The following is a 22304-nucleotide window of genomic DNA, read 5'->3' on the forward strand; positions in this document are numbered from 1 at the left end:
AATGAACATAAATATATAGAGTCAGTAGACAAGTTGAACCAAGAAACTCAGTAGAGGTATATTAGGATAAGAAAATCACAAGACATCTAATTGGCTAAAGAAAAATCACATAACCAAAGCAAGGACAAAGTCAGTACACAAGTAGCTCAGAAACCAAACAAAAAATGCCAAAAAATTAGGGCTTTTAGTATAAACGAGTTAAGGTTAGAGAAAACTAACGAAATCGGTTAAAATATATAGGAAACAGAAGATTAAACACTCAAAATTATCAAATGTGCGATTTAGCTTAAAAAATGTAAATGTAATTACAAAAAATACACTAAAAATATTTAAACATTATGTTGGTATAAATAATGAATTTAGGTGACTAAATCATCACAAAAAGTACTAAGAAGGATAATTATTGCATATTTATATAATAAAAGAGAAGAAATGAATTGATTTGGAACCTTTAAAACTATAAAAAAATTATAAAAAATGCTTATGCATGCTTATAACTGCATATGTACTATTTTGAAAGTATATATATGTAATAAAAATATGTGAGGAAACAATTGGGTATCAACAGTGTCCATGCATTTTGAAGAGGATGCATTACAATGGCATCTTGGCTATATAAGGAGCAAGGGACAAATGCCCCTCCCCACTTGGGAGGAGTACCTGTGGGCACTGTGTGACACTTTTGGGGCAGAATACTCTGATCCTATGACTGAGTTAGTCAATGTCAAGCATACTGGGAGTGTGAAGCAATACCAAAAAGCCTTTAACAGTGTGTTGACTCGACTCAATTTACCAGTAGAACATGCCATTAGCATTTTCTTAAACAACCTAAAACCTGAGTTGAGTAATGCATTGAGAGTTGGAAACCCATGCACTATGCCATAAGCTTACTATTTGTCTAGACTACAAGAGTCCAATTTTGCAGCTCAAAGTAAGGCAATCAGGAGTGCTACAGTAGGGGCCTCCTAGAACAAGGGTATAATGGGGTACAATCCTAATCCTTCCTCTAGAAACATTGTAAGTTCTAACAGGAAACATGTTACTGCTAAAATGGACAACACAAAGAGGAGGAGATTGAGTCAGGCAGAAATGGAGGACAGGAGGTCTAGGGGACTATGTTTCTTTTGTGATGAAAAATTTGTACCAGGTCATAAGTGTATGGCTAAGAGACAACAATTCTCACTAGACATAGAAGTGAGTGAAGGGAATTTCATAGAAGAAGAGGATCAAACATAAGGAGATCTGGAGGAAGAAGTTGAAGGGTTGGAAGCAGACTTACCAGAAAATTGTGATATATCCCTACAAGCTTTGAATGGATCTATGGGATATAGAACTTTGAGACTCATAGGCTTTAATGAAAAGAAACCTTTGGAAGTATTCATAGATTATGGGTCTACACACAACTTCATAGATGAAGAAACAACCAAGAGATTGGGGTGTGAAATCCAGAGAATTAAACCACAATTGGTATAAGTAGCTGATGGAAGAGAGATTCCTACTGACAAAATGTGTAAGGGGTTCCAATGGCTAATGCAGGGAACCATGTTTAAGGATGATTTCCTAGTATTCTCTATAGGGAAGAGAGACTTGGTGCTGGGAATCCAATGGAGGTATCCTTTAGAGGACATCAAGTTCAATTTCAGGAAACTGTCGATGGAATTTGAATACCAAGGGAAGATGATTACATTGAGAGGAATTGAACCAGACTTTAAGGCTGTGAGTACTAAATCATTAGAGAAGATGTCAGTCACTAGCCCTCAATTTTCATGGTTAAGGTTAAGGGGGCAGAAAGTTCTGAATTAGCTTAAATGGAGGAAGTAAGAGCCTGAAGAAGTAAAGAATCTGCTAGAGCAATACAAGGGAACTTTTGGTGAACCTCATCAGCTACCTCCAACTAGGGGAGTCTTTGATCACCACATTCCCTTATTGGAGGGTAGTTCACCAGTGAATTCTAGACCTTACTGGTATTCTCCAGTGCAAAAGGATGTAATCGAAAAATTGGTACTGGAGATGAGAAGTCAGGGCATAATTCAGTACAGCTCAAGCCCATATACTTCTCTGGTAGTGTTGGTGGGAAAGAAAGATGGCTCATGGAGATTATGTGTAGATTACAGAGCTCTAAACAAGCTGACAATCAAAGATAAATTCCTCATTCCAATCATTGAGGAGTTGTTAGATGAGCTGGGGGGGTTCCAAAGTCTACTCTAAAACAGACTTGAGAGCTGGGTACCACCAAATCAGAATGGCAACGGCAGATGTGTACAAGACTACTTTCAAGACCCATTCTGGCCATTATGAGTACTTAGTCATGCCCTTTGGGCTAACTAATGCACACTCTAGTTTTCAAAGTCTAATGAATCATATCTTCCAGGAGCATCTCAGGAAATTCATCTTGGTATTCTTCGATGATGTCCTCATTTACAGCAAAAGCTTGGAAGATGACCTACAACACTTAAGAACTGCTTTTGAGTTGTTGGTGCAACACCAATTACTAGCTAAGAGAAGTAACTGTGTATTTGCTGCTAGTAGAGTGGAATATTTAGGGCATTACATCTCAGCACAAGGTGTTTTCACTGACCCTAAAAAGATAGAAGCAGTACAGTCTTGGCCCTTACCTACTTTTATCAAGTTGCTGAGAGGATTTATGGGGTTAGCAGGGTATTACAGAAGATTCATCAAGGGATATGGCATTATCAGCAAACCACTGACTGACCTCCTCAAGAAAGATGGATTCATATGGTCTGATCGGGCTAATGAAGCCTTTGAGACACTTAAAACTGCACTAACAATTGCACCAGCACTAAGTCTACCAGATTTCTCCCTAACATTCATAGTGGAAACTGATGCTTGCAATGTAGGAATATGAGCAGTTTTGATGCAACAAGGACATCCCATTGCCTTCCTAAGCAAAGGATTGTCTACAAGGCATCAATCATTATTTGTGTATGATAAGGAACTTTTGGCACTTGAGATGGCTGTAAACAAGTGGTATCAATATCTGACTGGTAGAAGCTTTATTGTTAAAACAGACTAAAAGGCACTCAAATTCCTACTTGATCAAAAGCTTCATACTTGGACTCAATTGAAATGGATCACCAAGCTCATGCAATATGACTTCACAATTGAGTATAAAAAAGGCAAAGAGAACAAGTCAGCTGATGCTCTTTCTAGATTACCCTTGCTTGAATTAGCAACCATGACCTTATCTATAGTGAGAACTGATTTGTTAGATATGGTTATGCAAAGTTGGGGTAAAGACCCAATCTAAAAAGCCTGATTCAATCTTTGAAGGAGGGGAATGCTGAGATTAAGGGGTTCACACTAATTCATGAATAATTAAGAAAGAATGGGAAGTTGGTGGTTGGTCCTGATGCTCAATTGAGGAAGGAAATTATGCAACTATGGCATGGTTCATCAGTTGGGGGTCATTCTGGCATTGACCATACCTACAGACGGATAGCAACTTTGTTTTATTGGAAAAAGATGAAGGAGGATATAAAAGCTTATGTCAAATCTTGTGATGTATGTCAGAGGCATAAGCATGACAATGCACCCTATCTAGGACTACTACAACCTAACAAGATACCAGTAACAGCTTGGAATAGCATCAATGTGGATTTTATAGAAGGGCTACCAAAATCCAAAGGTAAGACAGTCATTTGGGTGGTAGTAGACAGGTTAACTCAATATGCCCACTTCATAGGCTTATCACACCCCTATTCTGCCAGTGATCTTGCTAAAATCTTCTTGGAACAAGTTTACAAGTTACATGGGTTGCCTGAGGACATTATAAGTGATAGAGATCCTATATTTACAAGCAAGATTTGGCAGGAACTCTTCTCTATGTTGGGAGTAACACTCAACACTTCCACAACCTATCATCCCCAGACAGATGGACAAACTAAGGTGGTGAATAGGTGTTTGGAAACTTAATCTAAGGTGCTTCTATTCTGATTCCCAGTCAGACTGGTCCCCTTATCTAGTTGCAGCTGAGTTATGGTACAATACTGCATTCCACACTTTCATTCAGTATACTCCTTATGAAGCCTTGTATGGTCAACCACCACCCCTCCATTTGCCTTACATGGCTGGGAATTCTGCACTAGAAGAAGTTGATAGAAGTCTGCTCACCAGAGAATTTAAGTTGCAATTGCTTAAGTATCATTTGCAAAGAGCACAACAGAGAATGACAGAGCATGCTAATAAGCACAGGTCGGATAGGCAATTTAATGAAGGAGATTGGGTTTATCTCAAGATTCAACCTTACAGACAACTCACAATGTCAAATAGCCATTTCTCCAAGTTGTCTGCAAGATACTATGGCCCTTACCAGGTGTTTGGACAAAACTGGAAATATTGCATATAAGTTGGCACTGCCCTTCCAGTAATTCTTACATCCCACTTTTCATGTATCTCAGCTCAAGGCTTGCTATGAGTTACCTGCGAGTATTAACCATCCACCAGTTCTTGATTTAGCTAGTCCATATTGTCCAAAACCTGACAAGATTTTAGACATGCGATGGTTCAGAAGGGAAACAAAGATGTAGCACAAGTGTTGATTCAATGGGAACACTTGCCTTCTGAACTAGCTACTTGGGAAGACTATCGAGCTTTGAAGACTCGATTTCCTACCTTTCTTCCTTGAGGACAAGGAAGACTTTAACAGGGAAGGACTGATACGAGTGAAGTGTAGGATTGTACAGAAAGTTGAGTGAAGAGTATATTAAGGCTTAAATTAGTTAATGGAGTTAAGTAGTATATTACACTTTAGTCCACAAGAGTTATTTATATTATATTTAGGTCATATGGGACCTACATGATTAGTTATCCTCATTGTCTGTAGTGAGTGAGTGGGTATATACTTCTCTGTATTTACAATTTTCAGAATCAATGAGAATTATCCTATCTTTTGCCTATTTTCTTTTCTTAGCAGTAGCTTCTTCTTCTTCTTCTTCTTAATTTCAAATCTGTATCAGCCTTATAGTATCAAAAACTCAGTTTTTTTTAACTCATCGGGAGCTGTAGAGGGATGTTAAAGGGCGTGCCGAATGACAAATGGCAATTGATCAATTTAGGATTAGACAGATGCTAACACACCCATATGTTGTGTAATTTTCTACTAAGAGCCCGTTTGGCCAAGTTGTCAAAAACTGCTTATTCTGAAAAAGTATTTTTTTTTCAGAAGTGCTTTATTCAAAAGTACTTTTAAAAAAAACAGTTTGTGTTTGGCCAATTTATTTAAGAAGTACTTTTTGCAACATTTGGTAAATAACTTATGTTTAGCCGATCTTTCTAAAAAGTACTTTTGAGTGTCAAATTACTAAAAAGGATAGTACCAAGGTTTTGTAATTATTTTAAAGAGAAAAATGAACTTAAATATTTATCGTACTTTTTTTTATTTAATTAAAATATAAAACATAAAGTAAACATACTTATTAAAAATTTAAATCAATATCGCATATATAGTTATACCAAAGCATATAATATTATCTAGTATAATTACTTATTGTTCACATGATGATTTGAATAATCAAAATACATCATTCAATATGAATTAGAAGTCTACTCCACAAATTATTATATATTGATAATCCACCATGAAATAATAAGCAAAGTCACTCACACATGATAATATTTCTCAACAATTTCATCTCTAATTCTATCACACAACGCTACTATATTAGTAGAAGACTTGCCTCATATTTCTAAAGGAATACCAGAAGACCATCTCCTTCCTCAATCTCTGCAGTAATGTCTTCATTAGCATAATAGTTTGAATTCCTTACCGGTAGAAGAATGTCGTCGAATAAAATTTTGTATAACCATGATAGTTGTAACAAGATTATTCTAAGTGTCAAACGTGAAAGATAGCATTGAGCGTAAAATAGAAATAATTCTTAAATTCAAATTCAAAAAGAGTGACTAATTATTAACAACACATAATGCATACTTTAATTTTTTAAAATTTAAATTCAAAAAAAACTAATTAATATCTAGCATGACTAACTTTGTCCTGAATTGCCAAGTGACCTATTGTGAGGCTGTCACTTGGCTTAATGTGGAGGCTTTTTCTTTTTCTTTTGATAATATATAGATTATGCGATGCAATTATAAATTAATTACCTATTTGTAGGTAATTTTCACAAATTAGATTTAATAACTGTTTTAAAAATTCAGGAATTAATAGCCTATAAGAGAAGAAATTATAAATGATTATTTATAAAAAGAGAATTGATAATTCAAAGAAGGATATAGATAATTTGTTTTAGTGTGAAAAAAGAAGAAAATAATTTGGAAAATTAGAAGAGATTACACAAAGAAAAAATAAAAAATAAGAAAGTCAATAAAGAATTTGAAAAGTTACAATATGATTCATGTATATGATATTTTTAAATTTAAAAGAATGGCAAAAACAAGAAAAAAAAATGAAAAATAGATAAATCAATAAGGGATAATTTAGAAAATACAATTTTATTGTGAGGATAGTTTCGTCTTGAATAAATTAGTTTTTTGCTTTTACTTCTGCTTTTTGGGAGAAGCTAGAATTTTCTACTTCTTCCCAAAAATAGAAAAACTGCTTCTACTGCTGGTGGCCAAAAGTACTTTTAGGTCTTGGCCAAACAACTTGAATTTTTTTAAAAGAACTTTTTTGAGGCCTCCCTACAGGCTCTAAGTCGTGAAGATGTAGTGAAAATGTATTGAAAAGGCGAGTCCTTTCTTTCATAACTTATATTCTGCCAATAATTAGAAAAAATTACATGGTTTAAAAAGATAGGCATGCCTACTCTTAAAATAGGCAACAGAGGCAAGATTAACGTCCTCCCCTCTCTTTACCAATTTTTGGTGGTGGTAATTTATGGACTTTGAATTTTAAAACATGGCCAAAGAGAATGTTTCACTTCTATCATTTCCAAGAAAAAATAAAACAAAATTGTCCTCCTACTTCAGCATTAGTTTGTAACAGAAAAAGCGATTTATAAGCTCGGATTCGATGTATATGTATATGTATAATTAAAAGGCGCATTTATTGAAAAACTAAAGACGAGACATAAATATAACATCTCAAATTCAATGAACTATGAAAAGCAAGAGTATATATAAATAGATACGCGAGATCTCAGAAAGAGTAGTGAAAAAAGAAAAGCTAAAAAATGGCATCTCTATTTAGCATAAGTTCCATACTCACATGCACTTCCTTGATAATGTTCACACTCATTCCTCAAATGCCTTTAGCTGCTGATAATATTGAACCCTCTCTTAAATCAGCGATAGGTACTGCCGGATTCATATCACAGGTTTTAAGTTATGATGAAGCTGTGGGTTGTATATTTAACTTGGGAGATGCAGGAAGGGCTCTCGAGCTGGCAATTAACAAGTACCATAAACATCAATTCAAAGATGTTATCAAACAGATTGACGAAGCCATAAACGACGTCAACATTTGTCTACAATCATCTGATGTTGTGAGTAGGTATATTGCCGACAATATAGTACAAGATATTACCAATCTCCAATTATTTATCAAGAAAATTAAGAAAGAAGCTTCAAGATTAGGAAGCAAGGTAGTGGGATCAGCCTTGAGCCCAGCTTAGCCTAGCTCAGTAACTTAGTATTGAGCTACGTCGTGTATTTCAATCTTAATGCGCAAATACAGGTTTTGGGCTAGCTATACATACACTTATTGACGTATTTCAACCGGACCTCTGGTTTATTAAATTTGGTGTATCCAAACTATATCAAGTTTAACCCCCCGAAATAATACATTTGCCTATTTTAAATTTAATTTTGTTTGAATTACGTACATCATCTTGTTTTCACTATATCCAAATTTTTTTCTTACAATATCATTCAACGTACTAACAAAAATATATAGATTGTGTTTGTTGGATGTTTGGAGGTTTGGATTGTACTTAGTGAAATGATGTATGTATTTTATGATTTGTTTGCTTGTTGAAATTGACAACTGGTGTGATAAGTACTATACAAAGGGCCCGGTAATGCAAATGCAATTTCTAGATCTTTTAAGGTTCTTAGAAAGTCGTCAAAAGATCTCAAAGATTTCCATAAACAACGAAGTCATTCAAAAGCTAAAATATTTACGAAAAAAGAAAAAAAAATAAGTTTTCGAAGGAAAGCCATCGAAAAGTGAAAATCTAAATTGTCAAACTACCGGTCCGTCTAAATGATTAAAAAGAGTTTTGTATAGGGTCAAAATCAATGAAGGCCGATTTTGATGCTTCTATGGTACTTCGAGCCCGGCCTCGATAGGCTTGGAGCACAATCCAGGGCTCGTCCCCGAAGCACCCGCCTCGAGAAGGTATACCGAATACTCATCATAGCTTACCTCGAGGCAGCACGAGAATCGACAACCATCATGGAAAAGCGAAAAATTCTCAAGGGCACGTGATCAGAACTGACAGGGTGGAAGAATAGGACAAATTAGTACTGAGCCATTATACAGATGTACCAATAGCATTCCCTAGTGAGCCATATATTGCTAAAACTTGCTCAACAATTACTCTATAATTTTATTGCTCCTCATTCATTGTGTTCATTTTATTGTTCATCATTTTTTCATATATTGTTCTTCATTTGTTGCTCATCATCAACCTATCAAAGGCTGCCCTCGAGGTCCCACCTCGCAGAGCTCGAGGCCCTCAGCTTTATAACCACATTGGTTTACTTATCATTTCTTGCTCATTTACACCAAGCATTATCCTCCTAATAACTAGTATTTAGAAAAATTACATATTTTTAGAACCACAAATCAAATATAATTGTAACTACCATTTTCAAGGTAAACAGTTTGGCGCTCACCGTGGGGCTAAGAATAATAGTGATTATTTTGGTGCTAGTTTCCTGAAAACATAAGTTATTCTTCACACTTTTTCTTGTCCAAAGATCTTTGATTCTCAAAAAATATCTAACCCAACAAATGCACACGAAAAAAACGGTGTTGCGCTTCATGGACAGAACGAACCAGAAGAACCTCAGCACATCATTCACATGATCGTCGGAGAAACCGACATCCCACAGGGACCCGTGTTCGAACTGGCCAAAGTGTCCATCACAACGGGAAAGCAAACTCGGAGCTATGTACCTGGGAACGCTCTTATATTTAGAGAAGAAGATATCGCAGCATCGTCCCAACCACATAGTGATGCACTGGTAATTTCTTTTCTTTTGAATAACGTTCAAATTAAATGTGTGCTCGTGGATCCAGGTAGCTTGGCCGACGTAATCAGGTCGAAGGTGGTGGAGCAGCTCGGATTGCTCAGTTAGATCATACCCACCTCTCGAATCTTCAATGGATTCAACCTGGCAAGCGAGACAACGAGAGAAGAAATCATCCTCCTGGTCAGCGTGTCCGGTATAGTTCAAGACACCAAGTTTCATGTCATCGAAGGTGACATAAGGTACAATGCCTTACTTGGGACCGTGGATACACAACATGGGGGCGGTACCATCAACTCTTCACCAGATGATGAAGTTTGCAACGAAAAATGGTATAAAAATGGTGTACGGAGAACAACGTGCAGCAAAGGAGATGTTCGCGATAAACGACATGGCACCAACATCGACTCCCCTCGTATGGGATTAGTAAGTAAATAGGCCGACCCCTAAAGAACAGGTGGGTTGTGAGCGTTTGAACAAAGACAACGAAGAAGACTTCCTCACTCCTCGGACTTTCATTGCCCCCGAGGAATCTGATGCAACAAAATCAACGGTCAAAGAACTCGATCAGGTCGTCTTGATCAAGTATCTTCCGGATCGAAAGGTATACCTGGGAACGGGATTAACCCCTGAACTCAGGAAAAAACTCATCCAATTTCTTGTTGACAACGTTGATTGCTTTGCTTGGTCCCACTTAGACATAACAGGGATCCTGCCGGAGATAACCACCCATCGACTAAGTGTCGATCCCAGGTTCAAGCTAGTGAAGCAAAAAATGAGGCCTCAATCTGAGGTAAAACATGTGTTCATCAAAGACGAGGTAACAAAACTCCTCAAAATAGGATCAATTAGGGAGGTAAAATACCCCGAATGGTTGGCTAATGTAGTAGTGGTCCCCAAAAAAGGAAATAAATTAAGAATGTGTGTAGATTATAAAGACTTGAATAAAGCATGCCCAAAAGACTCATTCACATTGCCCAACATCGATCGCTTGATCGATGCCACGGCCGGCCATGAGACCCTAACTTTTCTCGACGCCTATTCCGAGTATAATCAAATTCAAATGAACCCGGAGGATAGGGAAAAGACTTCATTCATCACAAAGTATGGTGCATACTATTATAATGTAATGCCCTTCGGGCTAAAAAAAATGCGGGAGATACGTACCAATGCCTAGTTAATAAGATATTCGAACATAAAATCAGCCAACCTATGGAAGTTTACATTGAGGACATGCTAGTTAAGTCCCTGCATGCAGAGGACCATTTGACTAATTTGCAGGAAACATTCGATATCCTTAGAAGTTACAACATGAAGCTCAACCCCGAGAAATGTGCCTTCAGAGTAGGGTTGGGCAAATTTTTAGGCTTCATGGTGTCGAATAGGGGGTCGAGATTAACCCCGACAAAATCAAAGCCATTGAAGAAATCACAGTGGTGAACAATGTGAAGGCCATACAATGGCTGACCGAGCGGATAGCGGCCTTAGGCCGATTCATCTCGAGATCGTCAAATCGGAGTCATCATTTCTTCTCCTTGCTCAAAAAGAAATACAGCTTTGAGTGGACTCCATAATGCCAGCGTGCTTTATAGGAGTTAAAACGGTATCTCTCGAGCTCGCCTTTGCTCCACACCCCGAAAGAAGATAAAACGTTGTACTTATATCTGGCCGTATCCGAAGTAGCGGTAAGTGGTGTGTTGATTAGAGAAGAACAAGGTATGCAATTCCCTATTTATTACGTAAGTCGGACTCTATGAGATACTGAAACCAGGTATCCCCACTTAGAAAAATTAGCTCTTGCATTAATAATTGCATCTCGGAAATTAAAACCTTATTTTCAATGCCATCGTATATATGTTTTAACAATATACCCTCTTCGAAACATCTTGCACAAGCCTGAATTATTGGGTACATTGGCCAAATGGGCTATCGAGCTTGGGGGTATGATATCGAGTATCAGCCTCGGACGGCTATCAAGTCCCAAATTTTGGCGGACTTTGTGGTTGATTGTACGCCTGCCATCGTTCCTGAGGTAGAAAAATAACTCTTGCTAGAAATGGGCACGTCATCGGGGGTATGGACCCTATTCACCGATGGTTCCTCGAACATAAAAGGGTCTGGGCTCGGCATCGTTTTGAAACCACCTATGGGTGGCATGATTAGACAATCTATAAGAACTCCAAAATTCACTAACAACGAGGCTGAGTATGAGGCTATGATTGCAGATATCGAGTTGTCCAAGAGCCTAGGAGCGGAAGTCGTCGAAGCAAAATGCGACTCTCTCCTAGTAGTTAACCAAGTGAATGGGAGCTTCGAGGTTCGAGAAGACAGAATGCAAAGATACTTAGGCAAACTTCAGGTCATATTGCATCATTTGAAAGAATGGACTCCAGTCCACATTCCCCGAGATCAGAACAGTGAGGCCGATGCACTCGCGAACCTGGGGTCGTCCATCGAAGAAGATGATATACTCACAGGGGTTGTTGTACAGTTGTCCAAATCAGTGATCGAAGAGGGCCATACCGAGATCAAATCGACAAGTCTAACATGGGATTGGAGGAATAAATATATTGACTATTTGAAAAATGGGAAGCTGCACACGAATCCAAAAGAATCGAGGGCCCTCCGAGCCAAAGCAGCTCGATTTTCACTCGACGAGAATGAAACACTATATAGAAGGACCTTCGACGGACCTCTAGCAGTATGCTTGGGACCGGGAGACACTGATTATGTACTTCGATAAATCCACGAGGGAACTTGTGGAAATCATTCTGTCACCGATTCTTTAGTTCGAAGGTGATCAGGGCAGGCTACTATTGGGATAGCATGGAGAAGGATACCAAGGAATTCGTTCGAAGATGTGACAAATGCCAGAGGTTTGCGCTGATGTTTCACCAACCTGGTGAACAACTGCATTCAGTCTTATCACCATGGCCGTTCATGAAATGGGGGATGGACATCGTCAGCCCCTTACCAATGGCACCAGGTAAATCCAGGTTTATTCTATTTATGACTGACTACTTCTCGGAATAGATGGAAGCACAGGCCTTCGAGAAGGTAAGAGAAAAAGAAGTCACTGACTTCATCTGGGATCATATCATATGCCGATTCGGGATCCCTTCTGAGATTGCATGTGATAATGGGAAGCAGTTCATAGGCAGCAAGGTGACGAAATTCCTCGAAGATCATAAGATCAAGAGAATCCTATCAATGCCCTATCACCCATTTGCGAACGAACAAGCCGAATCCACAAATAAGACCATTATTCAAAATTTGAAAAAGAGGTTAGAAAATGCAAAGGGAATATGGAGAGAGGTATTGCCCGAAGTACTATGGGCATACCTAACAACTTCAAAGTCAAGCACAGTAGAGACACCATTCTCTTTGGTATATGGGTCTAAGGCTCTGATACCCGTTGAGGTCGGAGAGCCAAGCGCCAGATTTTAGCATGCCACTGAGGACTCAAACAGTGAGGCCATGACTATAGCCCCCGAGCTACTAGATGAAAAGTGAGAGGCTACATTAGTCCGAATGGTAGCCCAAAAACAGGGGATCGAGAGATATTATAACAGGAGAACAAACCTCCGATACTTCGAAGTCGGTGACTTAGTCCTAAGGAAAGTCACTCTCAACACTCGAAACCCAAATGAAGGGAAGTTAGGCCCGATCTAGGAAGGACCGTACCGCGTCCTCGGAATAGTAGGCAAGGGGTCCTACAAACTTGGCACCATGGAAAGCGAGCAACTTCCAAGCAATTGGAACATATCGATGCTCAAACGCTATTATTGCTAAGGTATAACCTTTTCCACTTTTCGCTTTATGACTCATACTAATTTCTTGCAGGTGTTCGACGAAAGACGCCAAAGCACCCTTCAACTCGAAAACCTTAGGTTTTAAAGTACGCATTGCGCTCTTTTTCCCTTAGATCGGATTTTATCCCGAATGGCTTTTACCGGCGAGGTTTTTAACAAGGCAACATCCATATGATACCCAAGGAGAATTCATCAAGTATTCAAGGCTTCTCTTCGATAAACCTCAAATATTGGGGGGCATCACCCCGGGAGGAGGTCATCTATTGAAAGAAACTGAACTATGCCTAGGAGGACCTCGATAGGAGGATGTTGTATTGGGTCAAACGGTCAAATGAACCGTATCTATGTAGAATAGTCGAGCCTCCAAAGGCAAAAATACATGTACGCATATATCAAGTAATTGAGGAAGCCCTTTTGCTCATCAAAACACTTTGTGCCTCAAAGAAGTTCACTACTTTCTCATAAGACAACTCAAAGACCAGAAACTCTCGAACACTCAGGGACTGTCATCAACAGTCAATTCATCGAGCCATCAAAAACTCAAATTCATAAGACCTCGATTAGGCAACTTCGAGTTTGTAAGCCCTCAGTGAGGCAACACCAAATTTGTAGTACCTTAAAAAGGCATAACCCCGATATTAAGAACAAGGCTATATATCGAACTTATAAGACCACTAAAAAGGCATACCCTCGATATAGACGCCAAGGTCACCACATATGCGGACTAAAGGCTATGGCCAAACATAAAGGCTACGGCCGAATTAACGCGGCTCGGAGACGTCTGACTGCCGCCACAAAACTAAAGGCCTCCATATACTTTGAAAATATTTTGAAAAGAACCGGTTAATCAGGCTACCCTCGGCATAAGCAAAGGAGCTTCGATAATATCAGCTCCGAACAAATAAAAGGCTTTGAAAACAATCAGCCTTCGATGAAAAGGCTTCGACAACTTAGCCTTCAATGAAAAGGCCTCAAGAACGCAGCCTTCGAACAAACCTCCCGAGCTACTCAGCTATCGTCACATATTGACTCATAATTGAGGTTCTCGTTTGAGCCGTCGAAGAGTCGGACAAACACAAAACATGCCAAGGCATAATCAAAACTTCAAAATGTCTTTAGCCAAAATGAGGGAAAACTATAGCCATATTAGAGGTCGCATCAACCCAACCTAAAAAGAGCCTAAGTGCCAATGTGTAAGAGCCTAAGGGCCAATACGTAAGAGCCTAAAGGCTAGCCAAAAGTGCCTAAGGGCCAATGCGTAAGAGCCTAAGGGTCAGCCTAAAGAGCCTAAGGGCCAATGTGTAAGAGCCTAAGGGATAGCCTAAAGAGCCTAAGGGCCAATGCGTAAGAGCCCAAGGGCTACCCGAGTTCGATCAAGCTCTCAATCGGGGACTATTAATAAAGCCACAGGGTTATATTTATTCCAAGTTTTAGCAAACACTCACTAGACTATTGAGCCCAAAGGTTGTCCGAGTTCGAATAAGTCCTCACTCGGGGACTATTGGTAAAAGCCTAAAAGCCATCCTTATTCTTAGATAAGCGAGCAAACGCTCACCTGGTTGCTGAGTCCAAAGGCTACCTGAGTTTGAGAAAATTCTCACCGAGGATTATCAATGAAGCCTAAAAAGGCTAGCTTTATTTCAAAAATCAAGACCCAGATCTCACTAGACTCGGACTCAGAAGTCCTGGTGACCTAAGTTCGCATCAGAAGCTTAGTCAAAGGACTTTAAGAAGCGCCATATCAATCAATTAAAAACCTAAGGGTTTATTATGTTTCGGGTCCGGTACCTGAGCTAATCGTTAGAATCATACACTTGGATTCAACACGAATCAAAGTCAAAATAAATAAATTCTTATATTTATAAAAGAGTATTTACAAGGCTCACGCCTAAAGGGGGACAAATAAAAGCCTAATGCATCACCGGGGTCACTTGATTGGACGGAGCCCCCTCAAAAGTTGTGCCTTCAACGGCTTGGCCCTCGACCCTCGGCACGTCAACGGTCTCCTCCTCGGGGACTTCACTTCACCTCATCTTCCTCAGACCCGCTGGCTGAACCATCGTCAGAAGAAAGCAGAGTTGCTAATTCTTCCTCTAGGGCCTTCACTCTCTCGATCTCAGCAAACAAATTAATGCCCCCTGCATATATATCCTCGAGAGCCTGACTCTAAGATCCCAACCAGGCACGCTCCAAGGCTCGGGTCAGTTCAAACTCGGCATCTTCAGAGACCTTCCTGGCTCGAGCATTTGCAGCAGCAGTATCTTTTCGATACGAGGACATGAGCGCATCGGCTTCGGACTTGGCTGCAGATAGCACGACAACCGATTCAGCATGGAGATCCTTATACTTATCGATATCCGCTCTCGCATCCTGAAGACAACGCTCAACCAAAGTCAACTTCCCCTGGAGGGTATCTCTCCCGGAGTCTATCTCATCCACACGCTGCTTAAGTCCGAGAATCTCAATATCCCTGGCTCTGAGCCCCTCCTTCATCAAGACATCTTTCTTCTCAAGCTGCAAAGATCAACCCAAAGTTGTTAAATGCTAAATTCAAACAAGCATGAAATAAAAACATGCAAAGACTGTATTACCTGCTCAACAAGATCGGTCCGCTCTCGAGACACCGTCTCAAAACGAACCCCAAAGTTATTAAGTTCTTCCTCCTTTTTGGTAAAAAGAGCTCTGAGCTCGCCGGCCTCTGATGAGAGCCTCTCACACTCTTCCTCATAGCGGGTCGACTCAGCTTGGGACTTAGCTAAGGCCCGATTGTAAAGCGCTATAGACTGAAAGCATGAAAAAACAAAATCAGGAAAATGGGGGTCGAAGCTCAGAGCAGAGTCGGCAAAGGATTACCTGTTTACGTAGCCTCTCGGCTTCCTCGAAAAGGAGCGAGGTGTTAAGCTCGGGGTTTTCTTCGACCCCAGTGAACAATCCTTCAAATACGTCATTCCCCCCGAGGGACGCCCCCGCATCGGAAGTCTCTCTACTATGGACATCTTGTATCTCCCTCGGAAAGGATGCCAGACCCGACGGAGAATCACCCACATCAATGACCCCTATTGGATCAATCAGGGCCTTCTCTTGCCTCCGGGGAGCCTCAAAGCTGGGGCCCCCTAACTTATCTACCAAACGCCCCTCAGCTCAGGAAATGTTTTGGCCGTCGATCAGCTCAGGGACATCACCCTCGAGAGCTTCTTCGACTCGAGGTAGGACAACATCAGCGACTTCCGGTTTGGAAGCCTTCGGCTCAATAGCCATCGACTCAGCAAGATCCGAAGCAAAGGCGTTTCCTCTTCCCCGGGGCGCCTGCAAGGAGAGGAAGTTAGGGCCGCTGAGTCAACCTTAGGCTTTTGAGCTTTCACCTTCTTCGGTTTCGAGGATTTAGTCGGCGATTTTCTCTTTCTCTTCTTCTCCTTGGTAAGACTTGAGGTATCCACCTCCCCGGAGGAGTCTTCCCTCATCAAAGAAGCATCTCCCAGGCTTGCACAAACGCAAAAGGCAGTTACGAAAGTTGAGAATACGGTTAAGGGGTACCTCCTATACCGAGCTCAAGTACAACAGAAGAGAAACATCACCATGGTTTTTAGCTTCCCATCAGGCCTTGTCGAGATCGCGCCATACACGCTTAGCATACGGGTAAGTCGAATCGAGCTGGTGAACCAAGCCTGAAAGATCCTTAACCGTGCCGGAGTACCACTCAACAGCTGCACCAACGAAGGAAGTTAGTTCAAGAGGGAAAATAGTCCGAAGGAAAGAAAAAATTATCTAATCGACATATTCACTTACGATTCATGTTCCATTCCTCGGGGAATGACATCTTTTCAACAGGAATTTGATCCGAAGTCCTAACTCGGACAAAGAAACTCATCCACACATTTTCCTTGCCTTCGTCGGTACAGGCAAATAAAACCTTCGGAGCCCGATGCTGGAGCTTAATCAGGCCGCCTCGATAAAGTTGGGGGTTGTACATCCTGATCAGATGGTCAAGGGTAAAAGGTACCGCCTCGACCATGTTTGCAAAATGCCTAAACATGTAGACAACGTTCCAGAATGATGGATGAATTTGACTGAGCGTCACCTGGTATTGTCCACAAAAATCAAGGATTACGTGGTCTATCGATGGCGAGGATGGTTCTACCGGACCTAGGGTGAAAGGATATGTATATACGCTAAGGAAACCGGGTTTGTGTTTCGTTACATCTTCCTACCGAGAAGGAATCTCCACTTGCACCGCCTCTCCCCAACGACAATCCGTTTTCACCTTCCCAATGTCAGTTATCGGGCCAATATACCGGGACATGGGTTCACATCACCCCGGTTTCGAAGAAGGCTTGTCAATCGTGAAATCGGAGGATGTTTCACAGGGTTTGGGGATGCACTCTTCAAGGCAAGGAGGTACTATGGTCTTATCCTTAGACGAATGTGAAGATGAAGAAGCTTTGTCATCTTGGAAACAGTTCTAGATGACTTCTCTATTTTTACTGAAAGATCCCCGAGGAAAAGAAAAGAACTGGATGAGAGACGAACACAAAAAAGAAGTGAGAAGATCTGTTGAAAGTTTGGAGGTATGACGAAGAGTAAGGAGAAAATGATTGGAGTATTTATAGGAGCTAGTAACGCACGTTGGAGAAAGCCAAAGGACGGCCGACCGTCAGAATCAATTCGAGGCTTTTCAAGAGCCGTACGAACATGACTTTTGAACGTCCCCTTTTTGTCACATTAACTACTCACATGACATAATTGACATAATGATAAAGGTATTGGAGAGTTGAATAATTCAAATCGTTCCTTGTTATTTCATTCCAAGGAACGCGGGGACTATCTGTATACTGTCAAAATCAAGGAAGGCCAATTTTGAGGCTTCTATGGTACTTCGAGCCCGAACTCGATAGGCTCGGAGCACAATCCAAGGCTCGTCCCCGAAGCACCCGCCTCGAGAAGGTATACCAAATACTCATCATAGCATACCTCGAGGCAGCACGAGAATCGACAACCATCATGGAAAAGCGAAAAATTCTCAAGGGCACGTGATCAGAACTGACAGGGTGGAAGAATAGGACAAATTAGTACTGAGCCATTATACAGATGTACCAATAGCATTCCCTAGTGAGCCATATATTGCTAAAACTTGCTCAACAATTACTCTATAATTTTATTGCTCCTCATTCATTGTGTTCATTTTATTGTTCATCATTTTTTCATATATTGTTCTTCATTTGTTGCTCATCATCAACCTATCAAAGGCTACCCTTGAGGTCCCACCTAGCAGAGCTCGAGGCCCTCAGCTTTATAACTATATTGGTTTACTTACCATTTCTTGCTCATATACACCAAGCATTATCCTCCTAACAACTAGTATTAAGATAAATTACGTATTTTTAAAACCACAAATCAAATATAATTGTAAATACCATTTTTAAGGTAAACAAGTTTTAAAAACTTTTACGCAGTTTGTGAACGATAGCTCTCTACAAATGAAACCAATATTTTAATATTCCAAAAGCTATGCAGTCGCGAAATCCGAAAAAAGCCCGTAAGGAAGTTTCAAATCATCACCAACTTGTTTATACATGAAAGGTGGCCGAAAATGTCTTCGAAATGTACGTATCGGCGTCATCTCACTAATTTCGTTATCTCATTTTAGGACCTATATCAACAAATGGCCCCTGATTGTGCCCTAAATCATTTAGGTAAAGAGTTTAATTATATCAAGAAAAGTAACTCAAATAGTACGATTCAAAGTCTATTGAAGATCACGCATGAGATCAGGGTAATATAATAATAATGAAAACCATATGGCAAAAGGCATTAAAGTAAGGTCGAAATCTTCATCTTGGACCTTCAAGGGAATCTTTGTGTCCCCAGTAAACAGTCAGTGTTTTTGGTGTTCAGCCGTGAAGGTGAAATAGCAATTCATATTCTATGTTTACTTTTTCTATTCAATATACATATATTATATATTGATTATATATAAATATACATATATTATACGTCCGCCGGCTATTTTCAGCTTAAAAAATTAGGTGGACAGCTATTTAGATTAGTTCTTCTAATTTCTTAAAAGTGGGTGATTTTTATATATGGATGCTCAGACACATACTTGTACCATATATAATAGTATTAATTGGAGATGAACTTGCCTTAAAAAAAATATTTCACCCGAACACGGAAAGCAAGATCAAACAATATTATAAATATACTCTGTTTCTCTGCAGAACTAGCTACGCCAATAAGAAAAATGAAAGAAAGACGAAAAAAAAAATGCAATCTAAGCCTTTAAAATTAGATACACATAATCGAGGACTATATGTTGAATATTAAAAATAGGCAAAATAATGGGGTGAAATTAAAAAATAGCCAGATTTACAAGTGGTAATTAAAAACTAGCCACAATTTTAAAAGTAATCGAAATTTAGCCACTTTTCTGTAAAGATAAATCTGAACGAAAACACTGTTCAAAATCCGAAAAATATTTCAATATAATATACTGGAGTTCCAGCATAATATACTGGAAGTTTATACACAGGTGTTCCAATCTCCAGTATATTATGTTGGAACTTTCTGTGTGTTAGAGTTCCAGCATATTATGCTGGAAGTTCATACACATGTGCATCAATCTCCAATATATTATGTTGGAACTTTCCGTGTGTTAGAGTTCCAGCATAATATGCTGGAAGTTCGTATACGGATGCACCAATCTCCAGTATATTATGCTGGAACTTTTCGTGTTGCAGCAAAATAGTGGTTATTTTTCAATAATTTTGCAAACGCTGACTATTTTTCAATTACTAATTCGAAAACTCGCTAGCCCGTGCTATTTTTAATTTCACAAATAGTCATATAATTATGGTGTTTTTTCACTAAAGTCATATAACTTTGTTTTCTCACACAAAAGTCATATAACTATGATTTTTTTTCTCTAAAGTCAAATAACCCACAAAAAAATTATATAACTATGATTTTTTTCACTAATGTCATATAACTTTGTCTTTTCACACAAAAATCATATAACTATAATTTTTTTTACCAAAATCATATAATTATATTTCTCACACAAAAATCATAAAACTTTTACTAACTCAAAAATCACAGTGATCGGAAAATATAATTTTCACTAGTATTTTCTTATTTTGTAGATTTTATTTTCTTATATTCATGCTAATAAATAATAATCAAATAAAAATAGGAATGACTCAACCCAACATGGCCCACCCGACGCAATACTCTTATATATAAATTAAAGTAATACTAAAAGTGAATAGTACACCCTTCAAAATATCATACTTCTATTGTTTATTTTTCTTTTCGAGATTTTTATTTAAATTTATAGCATTTTTATTTTAAGTGCTCTCTAATTATACCTTTTATTTCTTTATTTTTCTTTATCAGAATCTCAAGTATTCCGAATTGAATTTTTTATGGGGAAAGAATTCACTTTTAGTAAATAGGAATGACTCAACTTTGAATTTATACATACGAGTATTTGGTCAGGGTGGGTCAGGTCGGGTTGAGTCATTCCTATTTTAATTGGATTGTTATTTATTAGGCTGAAAATAAGAAAATAAAAATCAACAAAATAAGAAAATACTAGCGAAAAATTATATTTTTCAATCACTATAATTTTTGTGAGTTAGTAAAAGTTTTATGATTTTTTTGTAAGAAAACATAGTTAAATGATTTTGGTTAAAAAAATTTATAGTTACATGATTTTTCTATGAAAAGACAAAGTTATATGACTTTAGTGAGAAAAAAATCATATTTATATGATTTTTGTGTGAAAAATAAAGTTATATGACTTTAGTGAATAAAAGTCATAGTTATATGACTTTTGTATGAGAAAACAAAGTTATATGACTTTAGTGAAAAAACGTCATAGTTATATGACCATTTGTGAAATTAACCCCATTCTTTAGTGCAGTTAAAATTTTCTTTTTCATCGAATTTGCAATCCGTGTCATGTTCATGAGAGCACAAGTAGTAGCACTAGATAATTTTTGTAGTGATCTTAAACATGCGGAACATTCAGAAGTTTTGCTCTTTGTGGTTCAACAACAACAATCCAGTATAATCTCATTTATTGGGGTCTAGGGAGGGTGTGTGTACGCAGACCTTACCCCTACCCTGAGGTAGAGAGTCTGTTTCCAAATAGACTCTCGGTATCCTTCCCTCCAAGAACTTCCCACCTTACTCTTGGGAGACTCGAACTCAAAACTTTTGAAAAAGTTCTTTCAACTTCCCACCTTACTCTTCTTTTGTATTTCTTAATTATTATTATTTTAAATCTCATTTTACATACTCCGCTCTTAAAAATAAAAATAATTTTAAGACGTCTAACAACATAAATTATGTAACGAACATATGGAGAAAGTTAGGTCATTACAGTAACAAAATATAGGTCACATGCATGTGTCCAATATTGGCCAAAGACAATGTTTATAACTAAAATTAAACTTCTCCCCCCTACTTCAATCAGGAGACACATTTTGTAACGTAAAAAGTTAGTACTTTATAAGCTAAGGTTAGATGAATTTGTATAATTAAAAGCCGCATCTATTCAAGGGTTTCACAATAAATGAAGAGAATTAAATCAACATCCTAATTAATGCAATTTGATTGTGGAAGAGAATTAGCTATATAAAGAAAAACTCTTGATCAAGTCTTATAAAGAACCCAAAAAGAGAAAAATTAAAGAGAAGCTAAAATAAATGGCGCGTCTCTTTGGTACCATATGCATCATCGTAATAGTATTCACATTCATTACTGAAATATCTTTGGGTGAAGATGATATTGAAAAGGCTCTTCGGTTGGCCAATGATATAGCTCATAAGGAATTATTTCCGAACGATTACGTAGAGTGTGCCATTAACTTATTGTATCAAGTTTCTGTGTTTGTTGAAGCCGCAATTAAAAACTATCATCAAGGCCAGTTAAAAGAAGTCATCAATCAGATGAATAGCGCCATATACCAGATCGATAATTGTGCAGATTTATTGAGTGGTACTCTATTCATGTTTGGGGGTCCAGAAGATATTGCCCAACTCCAACAACTTCTCAAGAAAGTTAAGAAAGAAGCTTTCTCAAAATTAAGAAGCCACAGATTGGGACCGGCCTTGAGCCCAGCCTAGCTACCTCAATGAATTAGTATTTTAATCTTAATTGCTCCGCTTAATTATTTAATTAGTGTTTTGAGCTAGCTATTCATAACCATATGATGTTTCAGTCTATAATGTAGATTTTCTAATAGTCTTAAATGTTACGCAAACCACTTGTTTATTATATTTACTGAAACTAAACTCTATTAGTATGTGTTATAAAGCA

The 22304-nt window shown here is 38.6% G+C and overlaps 1 protein-coding gene across 1 annotated transcript; it reads left to right on the top strand.

The window, feature by feature from the left end:
- Positions 1 to 2242: 2242 nt before the first annotated feature.
- Positions 2243 to 2866, top strand: LOC142178160 (putative mitochondrial protein AtMg00860). Its single transcript, XM_075247488.1, has one exon. The coding sequence runs from the start codon at positions 2243 to 2245 to the stop codon at positions 2864 to 2866; it is 624 nt and encodes a 207-aa protein (XP_075103589.1).
- The last annotated feature ends 19438 nt before the right edge of the window (positions 2867 to 22304 follow it).

The sequence above is a fragment of the Nicotiana tabacum genome, chromosome 3, assembly GCF_000715075.1.
Source record: "Nicotiana tabacum cultivar K326 chromosome 3, ASM71507v2, whole genome shotgun sequence".
NCBI classification, from domain to species: Eukaryota; Viridiplantae; Streptophyta; class Magnoliopsida; order Solanales; family Solanaceae; genus Nicotiana; species Nicotiana tabacum.